Raw genomic sequence first — 23,315 nt, 5'->3', positions numbered from 1 at the left:
CATATACACGGCACATAGGTATGCATACAAATTATTACTTGCTACGTTATGTTGAAGGGATGAAATTTGCAACTCGAGTGATTATTGAAGATTGGTTTTGAAGTGGTCATGCTTGGTGGTCCGGCACGTAAAGTATTAGCGTAATGTTATGCAGTGCAGTGTACTATACTCAGGTTTTATGGTATTTACAGTGATGTAACACAAACAAGTAATTTAATTAACAAAAGTAATGTAACTAACTACAGTAGTTTAATGGATACAAAAATGTTGCGTGGGCAATATTTTGTTAACATAGATAGCTGCGTCAACATTATTCAATCTTCATTATTTTTTTAGATTTCTGAAAAAAGTAATTGAGAAAATAATGTAATGTGCACAAAATTGTAATGGTCACAAACACACAATTAATGTAATGTTTACATTAATTCAGAGAATTAAAACTTATTTGACCTCATGTGTCTGATTGGTCCGGTACTTGCTATCAATATTTAAAATTACTTTGTACAAATTATGATTTGTTCACAATTGATGAGCTTGAGATGGATATATTGAACATATTCCTAAATTCTATTTATTCATGGATCGTCATTATATTAATATATGGTTAAAACTACTTGCATCAGTCATGTTAATGTTGATGAAAATGATGAAACGAATCAGAACGAATGGGTGTGAATGATAAAATGTGGTCAGATAAACTTTCCCACTGATGGTCGTATAGCTTTCTTGTTATGTATACTAAAATCACGTGCACTGGTTTGAAATTTCTTCGAGCTTTATTGATAGGTTTTTCAAAAAATTGATCAGTATGAACAATATTAAACCTGTAAAAGTCATTTTTTATGGCAATGGTGATTTGATATAGAAAATTACTATGAAAATAAAGACTGCACTGCACAATTCAGTTTGCCTTCAGCATGACTGACGACGAAAACGAAGTCATCCTGGTTCTCACGCAGAAGGACACGAAGGAGAAGAATGCTGAGAGATCCGTCATTGGATTCACCATCCTTAAGGTTCCCCTTTTCTGTTTCATTTTGAAGGCACATGTTTGAACTCATCAATCCATAAAAGACCCACCTGAATATTGAAAACTTTGTATTTTCAAATAAGCTAATGAATGGAATAAATAAAATCATGAGAGGCACAGTTTGTTGAAAGAAGTTTAAAGAAGAATATCATATATGACGTGTATCTTAAATTTATGTAAACTAACGAAAGAAAACAATTATTATGATAAAACTTTTTTGACCATGAACAAAGCCGAGAAAAATACGTTGCATTGAATCAAAAATGAACGTGCTTTATTAGATTTTTAAATGAAAGATGAAATATTTTGGTTAGACCGTTATTTTCAACCTTCCATTACAGTGCGACCATTATTTTGACGACACGAAAGAGTTAATTTAAAGTTAGGGCATGTGCATCTTTTTCGGATCTCCAATTTCGCTAGAGCAAAATAAAATGGAAAACTATTAAAAAAAGTTGCTGTAGATATATTAAAATAGAATACTTTACGTAATATTTTAACGTTTGTTTGAATAAATTACAGTTTTGTACAAAAATTGATTTGTACAGATTTTGCGAAATGAAACCATTTCTTAATGTTGTAAAAAATAAGTTATGAGGTGAGTCTCTAAAAAATAAATTTAATAACTTATGTATGATCTCCGTCCAACATCACAAAAACAAAGTTGACATATCGAAATTCAGGTTGAAGAGAACAGGAGATTTCGACTGCACACAATCACAACGGTTAGCTGTTTCATGTTTGCCGGACGACTTTCTGATATTTTTTATTTTGTCATTTCATTATGAAGCCATTTTTATTGTACTCACTTTTAAGCCGCTTACGTTATCATTGAATTTTAATCATCTTACTGTCACAATACGTTGTTATGTTGTGCGCAAACCATCAAATCATTGTATTCTCATTACCTTACTGTCATATTATATTCTATGCGTTAAATATATCATCATTGTCATCATCTTTTTGTTATATAATCATCATCATTGTCACAATCATCACCACCAACATACCGTCTTCATCACTTCTTCACATTTCATTGTGGCAGGTGATTCAGTCGTCAGTCTTCCGCAACAGTCGCAGCGTCCTACTGAGGAGGAAGTTGGAGCGTGGACGCTACGTTGTCGTTTCGTGCAAGTTCGATCCCGGTCAGACAGGTGCCTTCCTTATGAGGTTCTTCCTCGGATGCAACGCAAGAGCTCTGTACGTCAGTCAATAATGTCTTTAAATAATTTTAAATGTTTACTTATTACTACATTTTGTAAATTATCGACTTTTCATACACAGTTCTTTAATTTACAGCGATTCACTGCTTATAGAACATTATCAAATTTTTATTCATAATTAATGTTGACCGCATTTTCTGATTTATTTATTTTATTTTTTTATTCTTTTGATTTACCTACCAAATTTCACCGGCGTGATAGCTAACCTTCTGGAATCTAATATTTACTTTATCGCTTACTTTATTTTGTAATCTTAAAGATGCTAATGACGCGTTGTTGTGGTGTGCCATCCTGGCCGGTTGGAATGCCGTCTCTTCAAAACTCAAAAACTCTCAACACATTGTGCGCAAGATCTGATATTTGATTGTGATTTGAATGTTATAGCTTTTGTAGCACTACTAAGGTCTTACTATAACTAACTAGGAATGATTCTGCGTTCATAAGAACTGCACAATAAGGGCCGGATAATAATCTGACACATGATGTGCGTATGAACAATTGAACAGTGTAAGGTGCACGACATCATATGAAATATTAGGATGTAATCGGATGTGTTGTACAGTGACATTAAACGATGATATGGTGTAATAAAATGCGTGATGATAGTATGTAACATGATACGATATATCGTTCATTCACGCCCTGCAAACATGCTCTGATCAGTTTTCTGAAGTAAAAAATTGTAAGGCTTCTGAATGTGAACTATTCTTTCACTGTAGAGATCTTTCGTATTATTATTATTATTATTATTATTATTATTATTATTATTATTATCATCATCATCATCATTATTGCTGCTGAGGCTGTTGTTATCAATAAGTGGTTTATTATTATCATTATTATGTTTTTGTTATATTTTTGGTTATGTAAATGAAAGTATTGAAATGTCAATTAAACTGTACACAAAAATTTGTACTCAGTCTTACAATTGATTGCTTCACGCTTTGTTCTGTAGGAAAGATTGAATGTGTGGTTGTGTGGGGAACATGTCTGTGGTTGGGAGAACAATAATATTATCATAATATAATGCTGACGACATTTAGTAGGGAAACATTTGATATATATATATATATATATATATATATCAAATGTATATCATGTATATATATATATATATATATATATATATATACAGTTTTCAAGAAAATCAACCGCGTTAATACAATTATTATGTTTATACATTGATTTTTCAAGTTTTCTAATTAAAATTTTATTCTAATTATTTAATTTATTAAGTAAAAAACTAAAATTTTTATTGTTCATGTTTATTAATATAAATAATTGCGAAAAGCTTTTTCGATATAAAATATATCATCGTCAGTGCAAAATATTTTTAAATAATAACGAAAATTACCGTTTATAAACAAATGACGTCATACAGTATAACTTAATTTTAAGCGCGAAACATTTTTGAAAATATTATTATTAATTATTATATACTATATATTTAACATGTTGGTAAAATTAACTTTAAATTATTTACATAGATATATATTAGAATTAAACAAAATAAATTAAAATTAAAATTTTAAAAATTGCTAAGAAAACGACCATAAAGTAAATCAACAAAATAAATTAAATAATTATAATAAAAATTTTAATTATAAAACTTGAAAAATTAATGTTTGTGTATATATATATATATATATATATATATATATATTAAAAACTGCTGAGAAAACGACTATAAAGTAAATCAACAAAATAAATTAAATAATTATAATAAAAATTTTAATTATAAAACTTGAAAAATTAATGTGTATATATATATATATATATATATATATATATATATATATATATATATATATATATATAATACCGCTATTAACTGGAGACTACAGACCAGGTTATATGTATGGTACTGTCAAAATTCACAAAACTGGCGACCCACTTCGTCCAATAATTAGTCAAATACCAACAGTCACATATAATGTAGCAAAATGGCTCAACAACATCCTAACTCTATATATTCCAAATGAACATTGCATTTCTTCATCATCAGAATTTATTCACATCCTAAAAACTAGATCATGATCAGGCATCATATCATCAATAAATGTGGAATCTCTTTTCACTAACCTTCCTGTTGATGCCACGATAGATATTATTTTAAACTATATATAATAGTGCTATGAATTCACTAAAAATTAAACCTCATCTGATAAAACAGTTACTTCAAATCTGCACAAAAGAAGCTCCTTTCTATACTTCCGGATGGAAAAATGTATCAGCAGGTCAATGGTGTAGCCATGGGCATGTTTGCAAACTTCTACATGGGATATTTAGAAAAACTGTTTTCCAAAAGAAACCACATTTCAAACCCGAAATGTATGTAAGATATGTCGATGATACGTTCATTATAGTAGAAAATGAAAACAACTTGATGGACCTAATGGATGAATTTAAATCCAACTCAGTTCTTTCCTTTACCCATGAAATTGAAAATAATAAACAACTACCATTTTTGGATGTCTTGATAACCGGAAATGACATTGGTTTTCAAACGCAAGTTTATGTAAAAGACACTTGGGATTTTGTCTTTATGGTAAAAGCGAGACCTCAGAACAATATAAAAATAGCGTTATGTTTTCTCTAGTTAACAGAGCGCTTCAACATTGCTCTGATTATACACTCATCAACTCAGAATTATTAAGAATAAAAAAACTTCTTGTGAACAATAATTACTCTTTGAAACAAATTGATCAAGTCATAAATAGATTAAACAAAAAATATCATGAAAATGCACAAAATATACATCAAAATAATGCAATTATCAACAACGTTCCAAACAGCAATGAACAAGAAGATAATGGCAACCCCTCCAACACGTCTAATAACTTTGATAATAACAGCATCACAAGCCTCACCACAAACAGTAATAACAACAACAGCAACAGCCGTATTATTGGAAACCAAATCAACGACAAAATGAATGACAAAAATAAGATAATATTTTATAACAAAAATACCTTTTCAATGGCGTATAAAGAAGATGAAAGAATTTGGAAAGGAATGATATGCAGAAACGTAGTAGCGTCAAATCCAATTAATAAAGTTGTTCTTCGAATTTACTATCAAAATTTAAAAACATCCAGCTAGTCATGAAAAATAATTGCCTTCCTGCAACCACTCAACTTCAACAAAGTCATCTAATATATGAATATAAATGCTCCGTCGGTGAATGTTCGCACCGCAACAATGCTTCATATATTGGAATGACAACTACCCCATTGTCAAGACGTTTGACCATGCATCTACAAGATGGAGCAATAAAACAACATTATCAACAACAGCATAACATCACTTTAACACGACAAATGTTAAATAACACGCAAATAGTTTATTGCAATAACAACATCACAAACCTGAAAATAGCTGAATCAATTTTCATACAAAACAAAAATCCCTCCGTGAACATTCAAGTACAGTCAAACAACATTCTACCTTCAAATAGACTACTAAATAAAAACAAAAATCATCATAATTATAACAACAACAATTACGACAACAGCAATAATGATAACAATGTTATCACCAACAACAGTGATGATGTAAACAACAATCATACTAATAGTGGCAACCTTAACCACAACATCAACAACACCAACAACATCAACAATAACAACAACAACAGTGCCAACACTGTAGATACCAACGCCACAACCTACTGCGCAAATATTCTTTGTGATTAGAACATCATCCCAAGAAGCAAGAAGAACCACTGCGATGATAATAATAATTAAAACTCTTAAAATCAATAGGGAAAATTAAATAAAATAAAATAAAATTTCATTGTACAGTATAATAAAACCACAGATGCTCATTATCTAGGATAAGTGCTCGAAGTAGTTTATTTAAAAATGGTTATACAGTTTTCCTTTCGCATTAAATGGCATACTACGCTTTAATAACTAAGTCAATTATTTTATCAGTTAATGATATAGGCCAATTAGTTTTAATTAATGTCAAATTAAAAGTATTAAAAAATCCAATCGGAGTAACTTCAAATGTTTTCAATAAAATAGAATAATTTTTATAGTTGGCGTTCAAGCATGATTTTAAGCTATTGCTGTACTTTGATTGTTTGTAGGTTTTGAACTGGATCGTGGCACACTGTTAGTTCGACTACTTCTATCTTTTGGTCGCGTAGAATGGCAATGTCCAGTCGGAGAGTGTTGAACAGCTATGACATTGGTAGGACTCTGGTCGATACTATATCCGCGAATATTAGGCAGTCTGTAGAACAACATGATATCAATCAGTTAAATATCGCTGATAGAATTTTGTTGTCTCTCAGTATATCTTGACAGGGCCGCCACCGACCCACAATTGGACATTACATGTTTGTTTGTTTGCTGCGCACCACAAAGGAGACAAGAGCATCTTGTGTTTTTCCCCATCTGTGGAGATTTGCGTTTGTCGGTAGCTGTTGAACAACATACTTTCTCGCAAACTTGTAGAGCGTTTCGGGAAGCGTATCTAACTTCTTAGACCAATGTGTTATTTGAGATGGAGATATTGTCGCTGTTACCGATTTGATAAGAGCACCTTGACTTTGCAGAGAAATAATATGATTCCAACAGGCATCTATTCAGTTTTTTTCAAAACTTTTCAGTGACTGGGATGCTGAGACCGATTCTGAAAGCAAGGTGTCCGCCTTTTTGTAATCTATTGCCGTCTTTATTCAAAGACATCGAATTTCTGAATTCGCACTTGTTTTAAAATAGTTTCGGAGTTTAATTCTCATTTCCAGCGCAGAATTAAATTGAAAGAAGTTGAAAAATATTTGTTTGAAAGAAAAAAATAAATACATGCAGATATATACACATTGTTAGCATCTCGTGAAATCATTGTCATCAACATGATTATGATGGGATGAATAGCATAATTTCATTGTCACTCTATTTTTTTAAATCATTAGCATCGTAATCGTCGTCGTCATTATCACATCATAAACTTACTTTCCTAACATCATCACCAGCACACTAATTATCATGATGAAGAGAGGCAAACAAACAAACAAACATTCACTGGCTTAAATGTATTTAATATATTCATACATACATACAAAAAGACCACTAGACAATACAAACTCAACAAACATACCGCCACATCCATACAAACAAACGGAGAAGAGGCACAAAAACATGTGTGGCGCGCGATAGAAGATGTGGCGATTAAAAATGACGCATCTGTCTTGCAGTGGTCGTGTTTAATTTGAAAGAAAGTGGTTCCCGCCTAGAAGGAGCAAAGCGGGCATGGTGCATTAATTCACAATTTAAGTAATTCACTGCTATTGTCTTCGCCGTTGTCAATGATATTTTGAGTTACGTAAGAAAAGAGAAAGCAGTTACGCTATAATAGTTTTGTGTGTGCGTGTGCGCGCGTATGTGTACATGCATATGTTTATGTATGTGTGTGTGTATGTATTGTGTATATGTATGTGTTTGTGTGTATATGCAATTATATATATATATATATATATATATATATATATATTTATATATATGTTTTATGTATTTAAAATTCTTTTTTGTGTGTTGTCATTGTGTCAGCAGTTTGTTTGTAGACGCCAGCAGGTATTTTGAATGGTTCCAAGGCGTATTTATTACGTACGTGTGCATCTTCTCTGTTAATTAATTTATAAATCAATTAATTAACTAATTAATTAATTAATCAATCGATCGATCAATAGTTTTATCAAATTAATAAATAAATTTTTTAGTTTTTAACTATAAAAAAATAAATAGCTAGAGAGCAATTGAATAGATTTGATTGTACAACGTTCCATTGATTCACAACTTTCGAAAAATATCGAATTAGATAAAAAATAAAAAACAATCATACAAATGTGAAGAAGAAGAAAAAAAGAAGTAGTAGAAGAAGAAGAAGAAGAAGTAGAATAGTAAGAAGAAGAAAAGAAGTAGAAGAAAAAGTAGAAGAAAAAAATAAATACCAAGAATAATAATAATAATAAATATTACATACATACGTGTAGTTGTAGAAGTAACGACCATCATGTCAATACTTTTTACAGCAACAATGTGGACCATCAAATCTTACGCTAGCAATAAAACGAAAATTATACTACTAATAATAGTAATAATAAAATCAAATTTACAATAATACAAATAAATAATAGTAATAACGGTAATATTAATATGTTTTCTTTACTGTTATGCAAGTTGCAGCAGCAGTAGTAGTAGTAGTAGCGGCAGTAGTGTAGTAGTACTAAGTCGCTATCATTATAAATCAGCATCGAAACGTTCTTCCATAAAAGGGTTTAAGAGAATGTTATGAAAATTAAATAGGCATTTGTCCTGCTTGCTTTGTCTTCTATGTGCTGTTATATTTTTTCTTTTTTTACTTATGCATGTTTTCAGTGAAGTTTTAATAGATGGATTGTTTAATTTAGACTTTAATTTTAGCATTATTTTAAATCAATGCAAATATTATTACCATGGGCGTTGCCGTGTTAACAAGGTGGCTTCATTTCAAGCGATCATGAACACTGCGATTAGAAGCGGCAAAATAATTTAATTCAATATTGAAACCACATTTAATTCAAGTTAAAATATTATATTAACTGCATTTATAAAATTTATTCATAAAACGAAAAATTATTTCAGCCCAAGACAAAGACAAAATATCCAGTAAAATGATTGAATCTGTTTATGTTTCATTCATAATCTCGGACGTAGTCATAGCAGCTGAAATTATGATCCGCATTGTAGAACCAGGATGATTCATCGGGGTAGTCGTTCCGCCAGTTGTTTTCAAAATCTTCGTTGTCATCCTCTTCATAAGCCTCTTCATCTTCTTCCTCCTCTGCCAGATATTCAACATCATCACATTGTTTGTATGCTTCAACGTGTTGAACATTTTGAAACAGCGAGAAATCAAATTTGTAGTCGTTTATGTAGAAGACGTCATAAACGAAATTGATCTCCTTCTGTTTCTCATCAGCGTCTCTTTTTGGACAATTTCTTGATTTCTTTTTCTGAGGCTGATCAATTTTTTCCACATTGAAGATGAAAAATTTTGGGTTTGCATCTGCCGAATTACATTCCGAATTGGCCAACGAATCAAATGTTTTGGCTGTCTTTTTTCCAATAATTTGATATCCTTTATGAAGAGATATCTTTCTTTTCTTACTAGGTTTGGTATCGTCAGCCATATCACAGTGTCTTTTCCTCTCATTTTCCAGTTTACACTGTCTTATTGCAGTTTTGACAGTTTGATGGATGAGGGAATCCTGAAATACAAAACGAGTTAAAATTGAAAAACTAATTTACAAAATTTAATAGAAGCAAACCAAATGAGTAACACTGAACGAAATAAACGAATGGGAAAGAAAATATTTAACTGATACTTACATTAGGCTGATGAACTGTTCCAGCGAACTTGAACTTATTCTCAATTTTATATAGTTCCTCATCACCATTATAGCATTTCTTCGCTTTTTTGCAAACAAATACTAATGATTCAATTGGATCTTCTTCACGTTTCCTTTTGATTCTGACTATTGCAGCCATTTCACTGTACACACGATGTTTTGAAATAGTGGAAAGAGATGCTCAAATGAATATTATCTCCAAGATTTATTTGTGAATGCATCAACACCATGCTATATATACAAACAGTCTTAACATCATAAAAAAATAATAGCAACAAAGGATTAGAATAAATCAAAAACGGATGATGAGATATCGTTACAAGAAACCTACTTTAATTAGCGATTAAAAAAAGTGAATTGAGTGCTAAAGTGAAATTATTGTTAGCATTTTAACAATGACACAGGTGTTAAATTATAACAAAGTTTTATTTTATCAAATAATTGATCGATTGTGAATAGTTCTAAATAACATCATAAAGAATTAATAGCAACAAAGGATTAGAATAAATCAAAAACGGATGATGCGATATCGTTACAAGAAACCTACTTTAATTAGCGATTAAACAAAATGAATTGAGTGCTAAAGTGAAATTGTTGTTAGCATTTTAACAATGTCACAGGTGTTAAATTATAACAAAGTTTTATTTCATTACGACAAATAATTGATCGATTGTGAATAGTTTTAGATAATTTACTTTGGTATTTTTATTAATTTTTGTTTAATCTATACATTCAAAGTGCTTTTATATTTCAATCTGATGAAACAAATCTCACTAGTTCCTGGTTTTAACTTTGTTAACATGTTTGATCAATCAATCAGTTATTCAATCAATCAATTTTTTAGGCTCTGTTTCAGCGATTTTCAACCACGCTCCTCAGTGCATTTCACAAACAAATTGGAAAATAGTTGGTGGTGAAGTTAGATGTTTCATAATAAATGGCCAGAAAAAGCCACCATTTGAGTTTATCCACCATTAATTAAAATTTTTTTATCAACTTAACACAAGCTAACTCTAAAATATCATAAAATTTTCAATGTCAGTTTCTATTTCATTTGCTATGACTGTTCTTTTGTACAAATTTCAGACATTAAGTTTTATAAATTTGAAATATTCCTAACTTCTTAGAAAAAAATTAATTTCTAATAAAAGTTGCCAAATTATGTTCGTAATTATTTTACTTTTTAGAAGAGGATATTTTGCCAATTTTGCGTAAAATAAAGACGTGATGCCATTTAAAGCTTTAAAGCATGCATGTTTCCATTTTGATTACTTAACGTTATGTTTTATACGCGTTTCGATTTCCGTATGGTAATTTTTTTTTAGTTTATTATTTAGTCACTTGAATGTTTTAAAAATAATTATTCGAGTCCGAATTTGAGAAACTAACACACCCATCACTGACCCGTCCAAGCAAATGTCCATTTGGTTCTAGACGCCGCAGTCATCGTGTTGCACAAATTTAATTTTTAATAAAATGAGTAGAAATGATTTTGTGAGCTGTACTACCTCCATCAGAGTTGGAATTCGTAGTAGTAGTTGTTGTTGTTGTAGTTGTAGTAATAAGAATTTGTAAATTTTTGTTTCAAAAAATGTTTAACAACTTTGTTTGAAAAATCAATCTTAACCTAAATAACAAAACTTTGTTGCATGCATACACACCGGCATGGCAACCTGACTTTTCCGACATTGATTGCAAGCTGGCTCTGTTTATGAAGAGTACAAACATGTGGATATGTTTTGATAGAATGCTACTATCTGGCATTGAAAATTTCATCGAAACAATATAAGCCGTCATACGTTCGTCAGTCTCATTCCTTGAATGTTGGCTGGTTGATGGGTAGGATCATTAAAATACAATTAGGTCTATGATTTTGATGTAAGAGTTTTAATCATTTCAAATAAATGGTGTCCAATTCAATCCTTTAGTTCTTCATCGAGCTTTCTGCAAATATATCAATGATACCTTTGTTCGTTTGAACATTTCAGAATGTTAATTGTATATCACGTGGCATGTATGCAAATAATGAATCACAAATAACTAATAACTAACATCCAGTAAACATGTATGTAGGTAGACAGGTAGGTAGGAAGCTAGAGAGGTAGGTAGGTGGTAGGTGGGTAGGTAGGCAGGTCGGTAGGTGGCCATTATTTCCTTCTCAACAAATAATATGCTGATAAATCAGGATAATCATGAATAGGCCTTCAAATTATAAACACTGCAACATGCAAATGTACAATGCACGCACTCTCTACATTTTGTTGTTTTTCTGTTGATGTTGTCGCTTGCTATGTTACTGTGGTTGTTGTTTCCAGCTCCTTGCTGTCAATTGCTTAGTTGGGCATATAGTCTGTCTAGATTTAATGCGCACGTTTTATAGAAATGTCATGATGTCAGCATGCAATCAGAAACTATAAAAAAAAATATTCATTTGTTTTTATAAGGAGTGTGTGTTGTGTGTGTGACGTTTTTTCGAACTTCGTTCCTCTTTTGTTTGCTGGAAACATTAAAAAACATTCACGACATAAGCCGTGTTCCAGCTGAAAATGATGATAATATATAAGATGACGCTTGCGTGTATATGTGCGTGATCGCATTGAAAATGACGAAAATGTATAATTTGTGTGCGTGTGTGCGTGAAAACAAATGCACATCCGTATATGTGTCAAAATCTATTCACATTGAACTAGAAGCATGCCACACTCCCGCTAATATACCTACGTTTAATTTTATAATTATTAATTAATACGCAAATTCTTTTAATACGTACATTGAATTTACTACAAGTATACAAACACGTAGATGTGCACGTGTTTACATACAAGCGTGCACTGTACGCAGTACCTACGTGTACCTATACAAGGATGATGTACATTCAATAAGATTGTTATGTATTGGACGTAAGACCATCTTTCAATTTTTTTAGAGACTGAGATGACGTGGCTGAATCAGATAGCAAATTATCCACCATTTTGTAGTCTACCGCAGTTTCACGCCAGAGACAACGTATTTCATTATTTGAGTTTGTCTTGAAATAATTGCGGAGTTTTAATCTCATTCTCAACGCTGTGTCCTTGAGTGAAACAATATTGTGACCACCAAACTTTAAAGGTAGACCCAGTATCTTAGACACACAGCCACTAATTGGTATTGATAGCCAACTTCTGGCAGCTTCGACAACTAGATTGTCCAAATTGTTGGCAATCCACGTCAGTGAAAAACTATAACTTCGTAGTTCGAACTTCAATTGTGATGGAATGAATCTTCTTAATATTTGTAGTTTCATTTGAGAAGAAACATCGAGTTCGGTCGTAACTTTTAACAGACCAAAGTACCCGTAATAGTAATTTTAAAAATAAAATTCTTTTTAGAGTGAAAAACATGTTATAGAAAAAACAGCATGCGAATCGTGTTTATCAATTCTTAAACGAAATTATATTCAATTACTTGTTTAAATTTATTAACAGTTGTGATGGATAAAAATAAATTTCCGCTAATAAAAATCATCAATTATTGTCCTGGAATCCATAACAGTGATAGTTTATACAAAAATTGTAACGTTCGGCTATTTGGTCGAATGTCAAATTTTACCAACCGAACATTCAGTGCGTCTCCAGTTGAAATGAATCGTCGGCATGGTTCTTCATTGTTATGTTAGGGCTTGGTGGATGATTTTCATGCTTCTTAAATGTGTTTGCGTATTCTGGTAATTGGGTTATAACAGCGTTTATATGAATGTTGTTCCGTTGTGTTGTTTCCGTTTAAAATCTAATTTTCAGTGAGCAAGTAAGTAAGTAAGTAACAAGTAAATATGGTGCAGTCATTTGTGTTCGTTAAATTTTTTCCTGCTAGTGAACATCATTTACGAGTTTATACAATATTTGAAGATTAATTTTTATTATTATTAATTGTTTAATATTATTTTTATTATGTTTTAATAATATTATTATTATATTTATTATTGTTATTTTTATTATTATTAAAGTTATCATTATTATAACTGTTTTATAGGAGTAAATATTCACCTATTTCACAACTTGTTGCTAGTTGGTCTGCTGAAAAATTATTTACTTGCTCGATATCTATCTGATTGCAGTTTTATTGTACGTAATTGAATGATGATAAGATGCAGGGGTGCGTACTCAAAATAGATTCATTATAGCGGATAACCGAGCGCGAATATTAATAATAAAACGCTAGTCGCCGACGAATATAGGGTTAAACAAGATCTTACAGAGATTCATCCGAGAACTCTTCTTGTCCTTAATAATGATATTTTTTAAATGTCAGTCAAAGCCGGTCTTTTGAAGATTTTTCAAATTTTTTTTCTAGATTTTTAGAAACTACTCTTAAAGCCCCCACTACTCTAAGGATAACAGATTCTGGGTGCCACATTTTTGTTATCTTACAACTGGCGTGTTCCTTAAAATTTTGATTTGTTACATTATTTGGGCTTATAGTATTCTACAATTTTTTCCAATCCAACATATCTGTTTATCATTCACTGTATTTAGTTTGCAACTCTGTTGTGCCTCTTTATATATTCTGTCGGTGCCAGTACAAAACATCCGACACGACATTGCTGATGCTTTCAAGATGAGACCATCAACATTCTGTTTAAATATTTTTTGCTGGAAATATGTCATGTTTAGTGCCTGTTCTTGCACTGCTATCAAAAGGATTTCAGTTTCCGATTTCAATCTTGAACTTGTTGGATCATCTGATGCATCAATTAAATTACCTTGAAATTTATTTTTTGAAGTTACTTCAGTAATTATATTTTCTATTTCAGCTGCAGTTAATTTTTTAGTCTTTTATGATAAATCTTACTTTTTTGTTTTATTCATATTTTAGAAAACACCAGGATTTTTGTTTTTCCATATTTTGTAAGTGTTTTGAATTATACACTCCTGTTTTACTAAACTTGCTAATTGATATGCCCAAATTACCTGTTTATAATCTTCTGAGGCCCTTTTTTAACTATTTCTATATCTTTGTTTCATTTCTTGGTTTGACATTTTAAAAATTTAACCCTTACCTTTTGACTTACTATTTTGGTCATTCTCAGTTAATTTGTACACTACAACATTGTTTTTTTTCCTCGTCTATCATTTGTTAATATTTTTATTTTTCGCGTTTATAACTGAGTTTTGAGTATTTTTCAAACTAGTCAATATTTCGACTTTGTATACAAACAAATCCAGCCATTTTCTAACTTCATTGTTTTTCTGATCCATTACAAAGTTTTTTCATTTTTTTTTCATTTAATTGTCTCGTCTGTGTTTCTTGCTTTTTGAAAATGTCTTGAAATGTTTTGATTTATCTTGAACATTTTTAATTTCTGATAAAACTTCACTAATTTTTGTGAATTGAGTTTTTCTCCCCTGTTGAAATAAGTTCTTTAGTTTCACTTCTCTCCGTCAATATCACACTTTATATTCTGTACGTCTTGGCATTTTTCAGCTACTAAACTCTCAATATTAATTTATAACGTTATTTAAATGAATTTTTAATAAAATTGCCTCTAAAACTATTTGATTTTTAATCGAAAAACGTTCGAAAAACAAATCAGCGTCTTCACAATGAAAGTGAGCAACAACAATTATCGTTATTAATATTATTATTGATATCACTGTCGTAATTTTCTGTCAACAAGACTTGTACACCGTACAATTATTATAATAGTTCAACCATCCAAAATTTCACTCGGTGACAGTTTGTTAGAATTGGACAAACCAACAGTCGGGATGTGTCCATGTTTGCCGATGGGCAAGTTGCCGGAAGTGGTCACCAGATTGAAGGTCATCAGAGGGGTCAATCTGTCCAGGAAGAACAACAACGAGCCCCGTAGGTTTCTTTCACTTGTTGCACTTATATATATATATATATATATATATATATATATATATATATATATATATATATATATACAATATTTTATAAATTCTACCGAATGTTTGGCGTTAATATGTTTGTAGTTAAAGCCAAACATTCTGTAGAATTTATAGAATATTGTAAAAATTATGATCTTTTACCAACATATATATAATATCTGTGGCGTTATTGCATGATTCTTTTTTATTTCTATGTTACCTTCATTCGTTGTGTTGACGTATTACACTGACATGCTTTGTGTTACATGTTATAAGTTGTGTTGTATTGTGTTATATGATGTTGTGTGGTGTGTTGTTGTGTGGTGTGGTGTGTTGTTGTGTGGTGTGTTTTTGTGTGGTGTGCTTTTTAAGTAGACAGAAATTCTAAAAAACGAAATGTTCATATGAATAAACGACTCGACGTGCACTAGAAAGCGCAAATGCACTGGGAAGTGTTTACCGCGACGCACCTCAAAACAAAATAACACTGCACTGCGGCATAGTTGATGCAATGCGGAGTACTTCGAAAGTGCTCCGTAGTGCAGTTAAAATCGTTTATGTTCTTGCAGTTGTTGTCGTTGCTGTTGTTTTAGTTGCGCTTGTCAATTGGTTTATTCGTTGAATATCATATCAATCAATGTCATTACAAGTATCATCACTATAAATATAATTTTTTCATCCATCTGGTGGATCTAAACGACTGACTGGGTGCCAAAATTTGTAATCATGTAGGCAAAATTAAACGGGCGACCTTTTTTGGCTTAGCACGTCATTTTGTGGCGTATTTTCTACATAAAACGGTGCTTTTTCTGTGCAAAAAACTGAGTTTTACTGACTTTTTTTTACAAATACTGCTAACAACTGGGGCCATGGTCCCCTGGTTTTTTCTAGATCTGCCACTGATTGCATCCGCAAATAACTAAAATTAGTAAAATGGTTGTGTATGATACTTTTTCAACGAACGGCATACGAGCAGAAGACGTGAACGCTTACTTGATTATCACATGTGAGGGCGAGAAGGTGTCCAGTGCCCCCATCAAGCAGACCTCTAACCCGGAAATGAACTTTTCAGTCATATTCTACAGAAGATCTCCTGAGAGCAAGCCGATCAACATTGACGTTTGAATTTGTTTTTTTTTTGTTTAATTTGGTTCATTGAAGTTTACCCCATAAAAGCGTAAGCATTAGAGATGGAATAAAATCTTTTTTGTCCTGATTGATTAATTGACTGACTGACTGACTGACTGACTGACTGACTGACTGACTGACTGACTGACTGACTGACTGACTGACTGACTGACTGACTGACTGACTGACTGACTGACTGACTGACTGACTGACTGACTGACTGACTGACTGACTGACTGACTGACTGACTGACTGACTGACTGACTGACTGACTGACTGACTGACTGACTGACTGACTGACTGACTGACTGACTGACTGACTGACTGACTGACTGACTGACTGACTGACCTGACTGACTGACCTGATTGATTGATTGATTGATTGGTTGATTGATTGGTTGATTGATTGGTTGATTGATTGATTGACTGATTTGTTTATAAACACCTTACAAATGACTCAGGTATGGCACAAGAGTCTTGTTATGGATGATTTCATAGGTCGTGTGTCACTGAGGCATCCACAGATGATTGAAAACCAGGTCACTCAGTTGTTTGTTTTCTATTTCATTAACATTGTTACCATTAGCCACCACATTTCATGTTGTTTCCGCGCTTGCTTTCTAATGTGTGTGTGTGTGTGTGTGTGTGTGTGTGTGTGTGTGTGTGTGTGTGTGTGTGTGTGTGTGTGTGTGTGTGTGTGTGTATGTGTATGTGTGTAAGTTGAATTTTTTGAAAATATAATTTTGTTATGTGTTACTTTTGAAATTTTTCCATAATGTTTTTAAGATAATTTTTAAAAGTAGAGTTTTTTCCATGTTTTCTTTTTTAGTTGCTTTCTGCCTTCCATAACTCCTCACGCATTTCGTATGCTCGCTAACACCGCATCCCGTGCACGGTGTATGGGAGAGTTTGCGAGGTGTATGTAACCCCTTTTTCATATCAACGATCTTTCATCTCTCTTTCCTTTTTATTAATTCGAAATCAGATTCAAGAATTGGCTCTGACCAGCAAGAAAGACAAGGACACCCCTATAAACAGCGGCAGTTTGATCATCTCCACGTCGAACAACCGAAATCTTATGGCTTACTAATCAATAGTTTGCTCTTCGTTGCATGAATTGTAATGCATTGAATTAATATTTTGTTTAATAACGTTTTATCTACATTTTATAGTTTGGCCTTTCATCAAATTTTTATTCTTTTTATAGCGTTGCTTCTTTCATTTTAAGATTCAAACGTTGCTTCTTTTATTTTAAGATTCAATCAGTGTTTCGTTTAACGTTGACGAGGAACCATACTGTTGCAAAATTTTATAAATTTTATTAATCATTTTTTTAAATATTTATTAACGAACAATATATATTTTTAAAATTTTATTTACAATGATTTTAAACATTGAAAAGCTACTCTTTTACATATGTTATATATTACATATATTATGAACCCTTCCTATCATGTCTTATCCTGTTATCATTGTACTTTTATTTGTGAGTGCTTTGATTTATGATGTAGATTGTGCTTTAGATGCCATGAATTTATTACGAAAAGGTTTGGATGGCGACCACCAATGTACTAGTTCTATTAGGCGTAATACCAACATAACATTTCATAATAATAACAGACATGTTACGATCAAATGTTTCTCAAATTATTTTTAAGCGACACTTAAACTTTTATTTATTTTATTTTTTGTTAAGACGAGTTACGTGTAGCGAATGATGGTTATTTTCCAAATTTTAATTGTTTAATAAACTTATTTTGCTGATTATGTTGAAAGTATAACTACGAAGTGAACTTTCATAGATTGCAACTGTTGGTTGAATAGAGAGGTTCTATTTTAAATTATAAATTATATAATTATAAAATTATCGTGCAATGCCACAACTGAAATGTACAGTTGTTGTCTGTGATGCGAACTGGCTGGCTCATTTTTTGGTCCAGTTAATAATTGATATGATTGTTGAGGAATAATGATTGGGTGTTTTTGATAAATTGGGAACATTCAAGTATATTTAGGAACAGAATGGATGTTTTTTGTCAGGTTTAAATACGAACGAAGTGTGGATGACCTGACGAGTATAATTATTATTGATTTCTTATTAATTCATATTTTGTTTATTTATCTTGAACAAAGTACTGTAAATTAATTAATTTAATGCATAAATATGTGAGTCTTCTCCGTGCTATATATTGTGTAAATTGTATTTTAGATTTGGGCACAGGGACTTAACGTCTTGCCTTATGCTATTTTCTCATCATAATAATAATGTTAACTCCTTCTATAAGTTCTTCTCATTCATTATGTACCTGTAACCATGTAATCAATAATATTTTACTATTCCATTATGTTATGCTCATTCATTTCATTTCTATTATGTTTGGATTCTTAAATGACTCCTACACACACATGCAAACATATACAATATATATTGGATTCTATATTATACATGTTTATGTTTATCCTTGCATTACATTTTGCTTGAACTTTATTGAAATAAAACGATACATCTTACTCCTGGATAATTTCCAGAGTGTCGGAGATTTCGTCAGAGTCGTTATTTCGGATTCGGATATTTTTCATCTGACTCAGGAAAATGTTATGAATTTAAAATATCTTTTATTTTCATTCTGAGGTTCTTTCCAGATCGTGTTTTTAGAAGATAAATATGTGTAGCGGTATGCAATGCATTCATCTTTAATACTGAAAATAATGTGAATAAAATCAGTTTTTTTTCATTATGTTTTAAAACGTATAATGTAATTTTATTTATGAAAACGATTACATTGACTGATTTTAAGTGTTTTTCAAAATATTTTTATTCAGTAGTGATAATAAGCTAAGATTATAATGCAAAGGTTGCAAAGTTTTTCGGGGAGTCGGAATTTTTTTAAGGAGTCGGAGACGAATATTTTTCATCCGACATCGACATCCTGATAATTTCTCATGTGATTGATTTCTACGAAATGATGACACTGGCCACCAACGTGTTGGTACTGCTGATAATTCAGTCGTATCTTGGAACAACTGCGATACTGCTTCATCTAATGATGATGGTAAAAATTAAAGCTACTGAATAATTAATTGAAAAATATAATTTTCAACAAACCTTTTATATTTTTCTGTAATCGTTTTTTTTTGTTGTTCTTAATAACTCTACTTCTAACTCCTATACTCTTGCTTTTGGGGTAACCTCATGGTTCTATCCTTGGCCCTCTTCAATTTATACTCTATACTACCACGTATTATTAATTTTTCTTTCCCTAGTCAACTATACGCTAATTGATGCTTACATTTATACTTTTTTTCCTCTATCTAATCTCAATAGTGTTCTTCATAATCTATCTCTAAGTCTTTCTTCAATTATTGCTTGGTCTGACTCTGTATCTTAAGCTTAATCCTTCTAAGTTTGAATTAATTTTTTTTAATAAATCTAAACGCTCTATTATTATTCCCTCTATTATCTTACCTGATTCTAAAATTATCGATATTTCCCAAAAGTTTCGTAGTCTAAGCTTTATCTTCATTCTAGCATGTCTTTTTCTTTTCCGATTAATAGTGTTGCTAGATGTTCTTATTTTCATCTACGTAGAATAAAAAAACTTTTGCCTTCTCTTGACGATCCTACTCTACTCTTCTCCTTTATGTTACTTTAGTTTTATCTAGGATTGATTATTGTAACTCGCCTTACAATGGTCTTCTACACTGATTCTACACTCTATCCTTTAAGTAAAGCTTTTAACTCTATTGCTCGTGCCCCTTTCTTTCCTCATATATCTCTATATCTTGTTTTCTTGCTACCTATAAAATTTAGAATATTTTTTAAAATTTGGACATTAATGTTTAAGTCTAGATCTAAATTATTTCTTAAGTACTTATCAGATATAATTGAACCTAAATGCCCCGGCTTACGATCTCACTTCTTAACTCGTGCTAAACACTCTCTTGCTAAATTTGCTTATTCTGGCTCTTTTCTCTGGAATTCTCCACCTTCTTCCTTGACTACTTCTCCATCACTTACGAATTTCGGAGCGGATCTCAAAACCCATCCTTTCGCAAAATTCACTGAGGTGCGCTGTTGAAACTCGCGTAAATTGCGCTTTACAAACTAATTGATTGATTGAAAATAAATTTTTCGACTCTGGGTTCCAACTTTAAAAAAAATTTTTCAACTTTTGCTCTATAATTTCATTGGAAAGATACATCAAAAACATTTAAGCGCAATGAATATAACTGTTTTCTTTGGTAAATTATATATTATTTTAAAATAAACTAAAATACAATAATATAATTCAATTGCATTATTTATTGTGCAATACTCATTGTTTTGCAAATTAGATAACAGCATTAAAATTATAAACATTCCTTTCCTACATCTTCTGCATTGGTACAGTGAGCACAATAATATCTTAAGAATCTATCTCGATCCAGTTTTTATCGTTAGCATAATAATAGAGAAAGAGTTTGAAAAAATGAACATTATATTAAATTATAATTTAATAAAAATTATCATAATATGTAATTTATAGAGCGTTCTATGCCCAAGATAATTTGCCATCAGTATCGCACTCAAACGTCTGACGAAACAAGCAGAGATATTTTCAAATACTTTTCCTCAACTACAAGTACTAAAGTCAAGTACTGAAAATTAAATTTAAATAAAGTACAAGTACCTACACCTCAAGTTTAAGTTATATCTCAAACGTGTACAGAGATCTATATAAAACCAAGCAAATCAAATACTTCTACTTCAAATCTATAAATAAAGAGATATAGTGCTAATAGAGCTGTACCGGATATGATATTTTCAAAACTGGCTGGATTTATCTGGATTTACAAATCCAAATCTGGCAGAGCAGTATTCGAAGCCGGATTTGTGCCCAGTTACATATTCAAACATTGAACATTTTCTTGTAGTGTAATTTCTGACCATTTTAATGCATGAACGTGCCACTGACATGCAGTTGTTCTAAATAACCTGCAGCAGCGTAGCCCAAAATTTGCTGTGGGGGCTTACATTTAAACATTATTTTTGTAGACCATTGAACCAGCACGTAAAAGAATTCAATGCATAATTTACACTATGTTGATACCAATTTCTGAGCTTATTTTGGTGTATACTGTGATCTCATCACAATTATTTGGTTACATATTTCAATAGAATATCCAGATTAAATAGTTTTCTAATCTTTTTTAAAAAATTTATTGCTTGCGATTAATGTTACTCTATGAGTGACTAAATTCAATTTTTACTCAGACAAATATTCGATCAGTCACTGTATTTCAAATATCATTACAAAATAATAAACAATTCAATTTATTTGTGTATACATAAAAGTGTGAAAGAAAAAAACTTATTTGCGAATGGAGTTTAGTTTACTAACTTGAATTTTTATAATTTGCAATTCAGTTATACTTTTCAATAAAAATTTGAAACAAAAAAGTTAAAAGTACAATTGCATGGTCTAGAAACCATCACTGTCGACTAATAGAACAATGATAATTAGATCTGCTAACATTGAAAAACATTGATGGAACAGGAATGGTTAAGTTTTTACTGGTATTTGATTTTCATTTTAATGTATTTGAGTATTGATTCAGTAGTATCATGCACAAACAATGCATTCTGTTTTCCTTCATCTTCAAAATCAGTTGAATAATCTTTTGAATGGATAATGTTTAGATATGAATCATTGACATCTTCAAAGATAAGCGATATGTTTTTGATGATAAATTTATCATCAGTTAAAGAGGATAAATCCTTGAGATCAAGAGATTTTGAAAATGTTTTAGTACTCCTAAACTGTTGCAAAGCAGTTAGCGATTTCTCCAGAGACTACACAAAAATATAAAAATATGATATTAAGAAGTTATATATATATATATATATATATATATATAATATATGTGTGGTTATATTACAAATGAAATAGTTAATTAAAGAATATTAAACTCAGCTGCAACAGACTTTGTAACATTTAAAATAGACCCAGGAAGGTGAAAAATGCCGACCTTCCAGATCATTTAGTGCTGATTTGAGATCCGAATATGCAGATTTAAACAATGTTTCAACTATTAATTTCTTAGACTTCAAAAGCGGTTCTACTTCATTTTTAATATTGTGCGATTTTCTTCGGAAGCCGAAAATCTGCCGACAGGAGACAAGCAGCAAATAAACCAACAAGACAAAAGGAGCCAACGTGAAGAAACCACTCAAGAAAGATTGCTCTGGTTTGAACCGGTCAACTAAATTAAAATTGACATTGAGTTTAGGCAAATCTTCCGTGTAAGTGTTAACAAAAATATTTTTAAATTCGCGACAAAAATTTACAAGATAGATATAAGCATGATAAAAAAAATCCGTGCAAAAATCCATTATCGCATTACTTTTTAAAAGTGAAAACATTTTTCTGTACATTGTTACCAAAAAGCAAATGTTTTAAATTTATAAATTTAGAGACTTCTAATTCAATTTAACAAAAACCAAATCAATTTTAAGCGTTGTTAACTTTAAATTAAATATTTATTTTTATGAACATAAAAACTTTTATAATTAAAATTTTTACATAAGCTCTTTGGACATAAAGTGTCAATAGCATATTATGCACTGAATCATTAAAGTACAATTGAATGGTCTAGAAACCATCACCGTCAACTAATAAGAC

At 31.1% G+C, this 23,315-nt stretch overlaps 4 protein-coding genes across 4 annotated transcripts in view; 2 read left to right on the top strand and 2 right to left on the bottom strand.

Moving 5' to 3' along the window:
* HELRODRAFT_112487 (hypothetical protein) overlaps positions 1-2,246 on the top strand; it is a gene marked incomplete at its 3' end in the record, with an annotated part of 44,659 nt that extends 42,413 nt beyond the window's left edge. The window contains exons 11-13 of the mRNA XM_009020739.1: positions 906-1,016; positions 1,714-1,755; positions 2,076-2,246. Of these exons, the coding sequence (XP_009018987.1) occupies positions 906-1,016; positions 1,714-1,755; positions 2,076-2,246 (324 nt within the window). The remainder of the gene's footprint in view (positions 1-905; positions 1,017-1,713; positions 1,756-2,075) is intronic.
* Positions 2,247-8,935: 6,689 nt separating this feature from the next.
* Positions 8,936-9,791, bottom strand: HELRODRAFT_174181 (hypothetical protein; the record flags this gene model as incomplete). Its single annotated transcript, XM_009020738.1, has 2 exons — positions 8,936-9,511; positions 9,633-9,791. 2 exons carry the CDS (start codon positions 9,789-9,791, stop codon positions 8,936-8,938), a joined length of 735 nt encoding a protein of 244 aa, XP_009018986.1.
* Positions 9,792-16,458: 6,667 nt separating this feature from the next.
* Positions 16,459-17,743, top strand: HELRODRAFT_174180 (hypothetical protein; the record flags this gene model as incomplete). The annotated part of the gene is made up of 3 exons (XM_009020737.1): positions 16,459-16,644; positions 17,115-17,192; positions 17,639-17,743. 3 exons carry the CDS (start codon positions 16,459-16,461, stop codon positions 17,741-17,743), a joined length of 369 nt encoding a protein of 122 aa, XP_009018985.1.
* A 4,461-nt stretch (positions 17,744-22,204) lies between these two features.
* Positions 22,205-23,068, bottom strand: HELRODRAFT_174179 (hypothetical protein; the record flags this gene model as incomplete). The annotated part of the gene is made up of 2 exons (XM_009020736.1): positions 22,205-22,311; positions 22,663-23,068. 2 exons carry the CDS (start codon positions 23,066-23,068, stop codon positions 22,205-22,207), a joined length of 513 nt encoding a protein of 170 aa, XP_009018984.1.
* Between the last annotated feature and the right edge of the window lie 247 nt (positions 23,069-23,315).

This window comes from Helobdella robusta (genome assembly GCF_000326865.2).
Source record: "Helobdella robusta unplaced genomic scaffold HELROscaffold_29, whole genome shotgun sequence".
Taxonomy (NCBI): domain Eukaryota; kingdom Metazoa; phylum Annelida; class Clitellata; order Rhynchobdellida; family Glossiphoniidae; genus Helobdella; species Helobdella robusta.
Note: the sequence above shows the minus strand (reverse complement) of the source record. Positions and strands in the feature narration are given on the sequence as shown.